This window comes from Jaculus jaculus, chromosome 1 (genome assembly GCF_020740685.1).
Source record: "Jaculus jaculus isolate mJacJac1 chromosome 1, mJacJac1.mat.Y.cur, whole genome shotgun sequence".
Classification (NCBI taxonomy): Eukaryota; Metazoa; Chordata; class Mammalia; order Rodentia; family Dipodidae; genus Jaculus; species Jaculus jaculus.
In genome coordinates this window covers 162,098,662-162,106,255 of record NC_059102.1, presented here as the reverse complement: position 1 = coordinate 162,106,255, position 7,594 = coordinate 162,098,662, and the positions used below count along the sequence as shown (strand labels likewise).

General features: G+C 53.9%; 2 protein-coding genes across 6 annotated transcripts; one reads left to right on the top strand and one right to left on the bottom strand.

Moving 5' to 3' along the window:
- Window positions 1–1,020: 1,020 nt before the first annotated feature.
- C1H11orf68 (chromosome 1 C11orf68 homolog) lies at window positions 1,021–4,000 on the bottom strand. 5 transcript variants are annotated; one of them, XM_045141472.1, is made up of 2 exons: window positions 3,850–4,000; window positions 1,021–2,358 (listed from the first exon to the last, which is right to left on the bottom strand). In XM_045141472.1, the coding sequence occupies exon 2, from the start codon at window positions 2,352–2,354 to the stop codon at window positions 1,599–1,601; it is 756 nt and encodes a 251-aa protein (XP_044997407.1). In that variant the 5' UTR covers window positions 2,355–2,358; window positions 3,850–4,000; the 3' UTR covers window positions 1,021–1,598. The 5 variants fall into 5 exon arrangements, with proteins under 5 accessions (XP_044997407.1, XP_044997408.1, XP_004656753.1 ...); XM_045141473.1 differs by having other exon boundaries at window positions 1,021–2,355; window positions 3,850–3,974; XM_004656696.2 differs by lacking the exon at window positions 3,850–4,000 and adding an exon at window positions 3,018–3,149.
- Drap1 (DR1 associated protein 1) lies at window positions 3,519–5,659 on the top strand. The gene is made up of 7 exons (XM_004656698.2): window positions 3,519–3,663; window positions 3,909–3,981; window positions 4,065–4,158; window positions 4,411–4,530; window positions 4,640–4,733; window positions 5,017–5,105; window positions 5,448–5,659. The coding sequence occupies exons 1-7, from the start codon at window positions 3,622–3,624 to the stop codon at window positions 5,551–5,553; spliced, it is 618 nt and encodes a 205-aa protein (XP_004656755.1). The 5' UTR covers window positions 3,519–3,621; the 3' UTR covers window positions 5,554–5,659.
- The last annotated feature ends 1,935 nt before the right edge of the window (window positions 5,660–7,594 follow it).

Here is a 7,594-nt window from a genome sequence, read left to right as displayed (position 1 = left end):
GGGTGCTGGCATCAACCCCATCCACTGTTTACCAAACCCTGTGCCCTGGCTTGGGAATGACAGAATCAAGAGAACACCTCTCTTTAACTTGAGCTTGGGCTGGATCCATGGCTTAGCAGTTAAGGCACTTGCCTGCTAAGCTTAAGGACCCAGGTTCAATTCCTCAGTACCCATGTAAGCCAGATCTATGAGGTGGCGCATGCATCTGGAGTTTGATTGCAAGGGCCAGAAGTCCTAGTGCGCCCATTCTATCTGCCTCTTGCTCTCTAATGTTTGTTAAGCAAACATTCTGGGAGATGTGTTTTAGTTCAGGCTAATAATCCCAACACCCAGGAAGCTGGTAGGATTAGGCATTTGAGGCCAAACTGTACTACATAGTGAAACTGTATCAATAAATAATGCCTGCTGTGCATGGTGGCACATACCTTTAGAATTACAGTGAGTTTGAGGACATAGCTCAAGTGTAGAATGCTTGTTTTGCAAGTATAAGGCCTTAGGATCAATTCCCAGCACCATATAAATCAAGCATGGTGGCACATGCCTGTAATCCCAGTGCTTGGGAGGCAGGAGGATCAGAAGATTAAGGTTTTCCTTGGTTACTTAGCTAGTTTGAGGCCTGTGTGGGACACATGAGAGCCTGTCTCAAAAAGTAAAATAAAGCTGAGTGTGGTGGCACACACCTTTAATCCCAGCACTTGGGAGGCAGAGGTAGGAGGATCTCCGTAAATTGGAGGTCACCCTGAGACTGCGTAGTGATATAAATTTATGCCAAATGCAGAAAAACTGATTTTGATTTTTGGGAGTAAGGGGGGCGGGCGAGAAGCTGGCTCTGCAGAGGTTCTGAGAAAGAGTCTAGCCCTGGCAATGAGGCATACACTTATTATTGGAGACAGACAAGGAGGTCTAGCCAGCCTCTTCTGACCCTATCTTTCCTCAACAACCACACCAGGTAACCAAAAAAAAAAAAAAAAAAAGTAGGTAACCACACCAGGGCAGTATTTTTAAAAAAAACACTCAAGACACAGACCCAAGCTGGGTTTTATTGAGATGCCAGGAGCAGGCACATGTCAGGGTAGCCAGGGAAGGGAGGGTGCTGGTGCAGGCTGAGCTGGCAGGGAGTGGAAGCTCCATGACCCTGGCCCTGCATCCCCGAGTGGCCCCAAACATCATGCTTAGTCTTGCAGGGCCCCTACCACCTGGACAATGATACTCCAAGGGCAGGAATTGGAAGCACTAAGTTTTCTCCCTTCTGAGAGAGGAAGAAAGGAAGGATGCAGGACGAGGAAAGACTAGCAGGTGGTGACGGATGGCCAAGGCAGGCTCTCTTGAGTATTTGCACCCAACTTGTGGTCCTGGGTAGTGGGGGAATCATCAACAAGGGAAGTTCAGGACCTGGTCCTCAGGGAGCCAGAGCCCCCAACCTGTGGAGGCTAGAGTCAGCCCTGAATAGAGGGCAAAAGTTCAAGGACACTGAGATGCAAGCACTTCCCAAATAAACTAGTTCTCAGAGCTAGGGAGCTTGGCCTTCCTGGGACGAGGAAGACAGGACCATCCATCTCAGCCGGGGGACAGAAGGTGGTGTCTTCCATTTGGACCCACTAGGTCAGTTCTACATTGTTGGCACGGTCCAGCACTCTAGAGCCACGGGCATTACCTCCAAGCTGAAAACGGCTCTCATAGAGGGTGGGGCAAAGATGCCAGCGGTTAGCCCGGTAGATGCCCAGGTAGGTGTAGACATCTGGTTTGTAGGTGAGCAGACACTTAATGCCTGCGGCACGGATGGCGGAATCTGCCTCCAGTACACCCAAACGGTCCGTGAAGTCGTCCGTGTAAACACAGATGACCTGACGCCCACCCTCCTTGGCCCGTGGGCTCACCTTGGCCACCTGAAGTTGGCCCTCAACCACGGCCCTGGCAATGCCAGCCCAGGCATGGTCCAGCTTGAAGCCAGGTGCCAGGTGAATGAGCCACTTGCCTGAGAGCACACGGTGGGTGATGGCAAGTTGGCGTAGGGTACCTGGTGTGATGGGTCGCCCACTGGTCTGCAGAGCCTCCCAGGCTGCTTGCAGTCCTTGAACATCACCAGAGTTGGGGGTGTAGCCTTGCCCATAGGCTGCAATCCAGCCCACAGGTTCAGAGTTGGGTGAACCGGGGTCCCCATAGCGGGTAACTTGGGATGGTGGGTACTTGGCCAACCAGGCATCCAGCTCTGCAGCAGGCGTGATACGTGCATCGAACACCAGCCAAGGGTCCATGTCAGCTGCCATAGCCTCTGCGGCCAGGTGCTCAGCAGTGAATCCATCCTCCCGGCCACCTGGAGAGTCCTCTTCCTCCAGCTCCTCGCTTGGCTCCATCCTGCTGTGAGGGAACTGAATCAGTGCAGGTTTGAGACAGGAACTACAAATGGCCAGCCCTAAACTGTGTGGCCTTAGGCTAGTCTTAATGCTGCCTTGCCTTAGTTGCTTCATCTTTTCAATAGGATAACAGATCCTGTCTAGATTTATCATGAAATGAATGCCTGAGGTGCAGTGAATTCTACATAGGTGTTGTTGCTATTGTTAACTACTCTCTCTTGTTTACAGTCGAGGAAACTGAAGCAAGGGACTTGCCCAAATTCACGCATGTAGTTAAGTGGCAGAACTGAAATATGAATTGCCACGGGCCCCAGCTACACCTACTGACGCGCAGGTATCCCGAGCACGGTGATCTAATAGATGCATGCAAGCAAAGCGCAGCCTTGCCAGTCCTGGAGGCAAGGCCTTGGGAGAGCCACGCTCCCCGGGGTCCGGGGCTGGGGGAGCGAACTCGGGCACACGTAAAACACCAGGGCACTGAGACCCGGAGAAGACAGCGGGGCCCTTCGAAGGCCAACAGGTGAAGTCCAGACTCTAACCCAGGCTGGTTGGAGTCTGCGGAAGGACCAGGCAGTAGTAGACCGGCCGCGCCCGCCGCCATTAGCACTCACGGCCTGGCGTCCCTCGGTCCCGGCCCTGCCCCTCTCGGCTCCCCGCAGTCACCTCCGGCTTTCGCTGCGTTCCGCACCTGCCCAGCCTCGGGCTCGACTCCGCTCCTGCCCGTGATCAGCGGCACTGCCACCGCCGCGCCCCGCCCCCGACACGGCCGCAGTCGCCGCCGCCGCCATTTTAGCACTTAGCGGGCTCAACAACAACTTTATAGACAAGCCCAGCCAGGGGGCGTGACCACACGGTCACGTGATCAGACGTCGGGGGCGGGGCCTACAGGGGAAGGGGCGGGTCTGTTTTTTTGGGGGCGGAGGCGAGGTCATCGCGGGAACCCAGGGCGGGGCTTGTCTGTGGGGGGTGGGGTGGGGTAACGTTCGCTCTTCTGGCTTCGGGGCGGGCGGGAGTGGTTGGCGTGCCCTGGGAACCCGGCGCACCACCTGGTCGGCTCTCTCTGGATGGTGTTTGGGTCCCGAGAGCCGCATTTGAACCGGAGGCGCTAGGACCCAGCGGGGTGAGGCGGGGGAGGAGCGGGCGGCCACAGGACCCAGGGGAATCGCGGCCGGCCGGCAGGCGGACGGGAGGGCGGGCGAGCAGGCCCCGGGGCCCGGAGGCTGCGGGCGGCAGTGCAGGGCCCGGCGCGGCGAGAGAGGCCCGGAGGATGCCGAGCAAGAAGAAGAAGTACAACGCGCGGTTCCCGCCGGTGAGCACGTGGCTGGGCTGAGCCAGGCCGGAGCGTCCAGGCTCCAGGAGGGGAGGCTTGGGTCCCAGGCCCCGGTGAGGGGGCGGGCGCATCTGGGTGTTCGGGGACCCGGACGCCCCGCCCCCTTCCGTGTCCTCCTAGCTCGGTTCTCACCCCCCATGCTCCCGGGATACCCCCTCTCGTTACCTCCAGCACCCCTGCAGGGACGAAGGCCACGGTGCCCGAACTCTGCCCTCTTTCCGCAGGCGCGGATCAAGAAGATCATGCAGACGGACGAAGAGATTGGCAAGGTGGCGGCTGCTGTGCCTGTCATCATCTGTATCCTGCTAGGGGCCGGCCGGAGGGGCGTGGGGCGGGGACTGGGGCACTCCTCTTCCCGGGTTCTCCTTGACGCCCCTCAGCCCGGGCTCTCGAGCTCTTCCTGGAGTCGTTGTTGAAGAAGGCCTGTCAGGTCACCCAGTCCCGGAACGCTAAGACCATGACCACATCTCACCTGTGAGTGGCCGCGAGGGGGCTGAGGGAGACTGGCAGACTTCAGAGCCTGGTGGGTTTGAACTGGTTGAAGAGGGGTCGGGTGTTCCAGGCAGAGGGGACAATGGGAGTCAAAACCCTGTGGGGTGTTGGAGGTGGTGAAGGGGTTTTCTGTGTTTCAGTCTCCTAACATCCAGAGCCTGTCGCTGTCCTTCGATAAGGACCTAAGTGTCTGGGCCCTGCTCAGTGTCTGCCTTCCCCTCCCACTTCGTCCAGGAAGCAGTGCATTGAGCTAGAACAGCAGTTTGACTTCTTGAAAGACTTGGTGGCATCAGTGCCTGACATGCAAGGGGACGGGGAAGATAACCACATGGATGGGGACAAGGCTCCTCGCAGGTGGGTAGCCAGAACTAGGTATATAGGTGGGGAAGGCCAAGGCCACAGGGGTTGGGGATGGCCAAGGAGTTGGGAGCCCTCTGGGAAGATGGACTCTACTTTCTCTTAGGGGCCGGAAGCCAGGCAGCAGTGGCCGAAAAAACGGAGGGATGGGAAGCAAAGGCAAAGACAAGAAGTTGTCAGGGACAGACTCGGAGCAGGAGGTAAGTGAAGCCTGCTTGATGGTGATGGGAAGGACACCCTGCAGTCCCTATCTGTGACTCTTTTTTTTTTTAAATTTTTAATTTTTTATTAACATTTTCCATGATTATAAAAAAATATCCCATGGTAATTCCCTCCCTCCCCACCCCCACACTTTCCCCTTTGAAATTCTATCTGTGACTCTTAGCATCTCTGTCTCTGTGAATACTAGCTCTGAGGGTTCTTTCCTACCCAAAGATGAGCTCAGGCTTCTCTTGTCAATTCTGACTCCTTCCATACTCATAGGATGAGTCCGAGGACACAGATACTGACAGGGAAGAAGAGACACCGCAGCCCCCACCCCAAGCCAGCCAACCCCCTGCCCACTTTCAGAGGTAAGCAGCCCAGGGACATCAGGAGGGGGCTGCCAGAGTCCCCAAAGCATTTGGCTTTCCCTCCAATCTTCCCTGGCCACTTGGTGGTGGCCAACTTGGAGGCTGGGAGGGGGTTTTGAAAGCAAGACACTGTTCTGAGAAAGTCTTATTCCCACCCTAGTCAAGGACAGTGTTCAGAACCTGGACAGGGCCTGTGCAGTCTGCTCTGGGCCCTTTCCTCTGTGGCTTGGCTCCCATGGAACATAGAGTGGTGGAGTCTGTATCATGATGTGGGGCCAATGGCCTGGGCTAGGCACAGCAGCACAGCCTGACCACCCCCACTCCCCGCTTTCTGTCCTGCAGCCCTCCAACCCCCTTCATGCCCTTTGCCTCTACTCTGCCTTTGCCCCCGGCACCCCCGGGCCCTTCAGCACCTGACGCAGAGGATGAAGAGGACTATGACTCCTAGCACCCTCTGCCCACCACCCCGGGCCATACCCCCTTTTAGTTGGTTTTAGTTGCTCTGGGGAAAAGAGAAAAGGTGAAGTTGTTCTTAAATTTATTAAGTAAAAAATAAAATTAAAAAAAAAAAAAGGAATGCCAGTGTCTTTCCAGTCTGTGTTCAGGGCTTTGTGGTTACTTTCCCATCACCCACCAGTCATCCCACCCTGAGGTGGTGTGGGTGGGGATAGTGGTGGGCCAGCCAGTGACTTCATAAACTGCAGAGTGGGGAGTAAAGGGCCCAACATAGTAAAGAGCATGTGGGAAGGAGCACCAAGAGCAGAGGTAGGTAAAATGGTGTGGGGCCTGGAGAGTACTTTTGAGTGAAGCAGTTCATCTGGTGTGTGTTTTTGAGTACTCTGCAGCTCTAGTGCCCCAGGCAGAACATGTGTCTTTGGGGAGCAGGAGTGGTGAGGCAGGGAGGAGGTGGTAGTCTGTGAGGCAACTAGGCCCAGGAACATTTTAATCTAAAGGTCTATAGCCAGGGAAGGAGGGTGTCCATGTGGTGTTGAGATTACCAGCTGCTGCTGCTTTTTAAAATTTTCATGTCTTTATTTATTTATTTGCAAGTAGTGAGAGAGAAAGAGTGCATGCCAAGGCCTCCAGTTGCTGCAAATGAACTCTAGATGCTTGCCCTACTGTATCGGGCTTTACGTGGGTACTAGGAAATCAGACCTGGGTTGTTAGGCTTTGCAGGCAAGCACCTTAACTGCTAAGCCATCTCAACAGCCTGTGATTACCTGATTCTTCATGATAGAGTGTGGTGGTTTGATTCAGGTGTCCCCCCAAACTAAGGTTTTCTGAATGCTAGGTTCCCAGCTGATGGACAACTGGGAATTAATGCTTCCTGGAGGCAGTATATTGTTGGGGGTGGGCTTATGGGTATTATAGCCTCTGTCCCCTTGCCAGTGTTTGGCATATTCTCTTGTTCCTGTTGTCCACCTGATGTTGGCCAGGAGGTAATGTCCACCCTTTGCTTATGCCATCGTTTTCCTCTACCATCATTTAGCGTCCCCTCAAGTCTATAAGCCAAAATAAACTTTTTTTCCACAAAAGCTGCTCTTGGTCAGGTGATTTCTGCCAGCAATGTGAACCTGACTGCAAAATAATAGTTGGTACCAGAGGAGTGGGATTGCTGCTAGACACCTGACTGTGTAGCTTTGGCCTTTGGAACTAATTTTCAAGAGGAATGTGGAAGGGTTTTAAACCTTAGCCTAAGAGATGCCTTGCAGTGCTGTAAGTACAGCTTGATGGACTATTCTGGTCAGAACTGAAAGACTTGGATGCAGTAAGAACTATGGACTGTGAGGTTTAGTTTATGAGGCTGAGAAAGAGCTTTGCCTGGACTGGGCCACAAGCACCTTGTGAGAGAGGCTTGCTGTTATGTCTGTGTCCTGAGAACTTGTGCAGGGTTGCAGTGCATAGAAATGGACTAATATGTGCAGAAGGATATGGCACAGAATGAAATCTTTGGGCTGAAGCTTCTGCCTGTTAAACTGCAATTATATGAGATTATAACCTTTGAGATTGGCCAGCTGGTCTGCACTGGGGCAACAGGAAGAATGTAGACTCTTTTAAAGGGGCCTGAGTGTTCAAGGACTGTCCTGTTCTTCAAAGTCTGCTTTATTCCCGCCTGGATTAACAAAGTGGCTCCCTACCTGGTAGTATGATGTAGAAGAAATGCAGGAAAGAAAGCCTGGCGTGGTGGTGCACGCCTTTAATCCCAGCACTCGGGAGGCAGAGATAGGAGGATCACCATCAGTTCAAGGCCACCCTGAGACTACAGAGTGAATTCCAGGTCAGCCTGAGCTAGAGTGAGCCTCTATCTCAAAAAAAAAAAAAAAAAAAAAAAAAAAAAGCGGGGCGTGGTAGTGCACGCCTTTAATCCAGCATTTGGGAGGCAGAGGTAGGAGAATCACCATGAGTTCAAAGCCACCCTGAGACTACATAGTGAATTCCAGGTCAGCCTGGGCTAGAGCGAGACCCTACCTTGAAAACCAAAACCAAAA

What these genes read in the sequence shown, in the direction of transcription:
- Drap1 (XM_004656698.2), top strand. Translation starts at nt 3,622, where the DNA reads ATGCCGAGCAAGAAGAAGAAGTACAACGCGCGGTTCCCGCCG. An exon ending in ACAACGCGCGGTTCCCGCCG is followed by an intron (nt 3,664 to 3,908) that starts GTGAGCACGTGG and finishes CTCTTTCCGCAG; the next exon opens with GCGCGGATCAAGAAGATCAT. An exon ending in CCCCCTGCCCACTTTCAGAG is followed by an intron (nt 5,106 to 5,447) that starts GTAAGCAGCCCA and finishes TCTGTCCTGCAG; the next exon opens with CCCTCCAACCCCCTTCATGC.
- C1H11orf68 (XM_004656696.2), bottom strand. Translation starts at nt 3,142, where the DNA reads ATGGCGGCGGCGGCGACTGCGGCCGTGTCGGGGGCGGGGCGCGGCGGT. An exon ending in GAACGCAGCGAAAGCCGGAG is followed by an intron (nt 2,359 to 3,017) that starts GTGACTGCGGGG and finishes GTTCCCTCACAG; the next exon opens with CAGGATGGAGCCAAGCGAGG.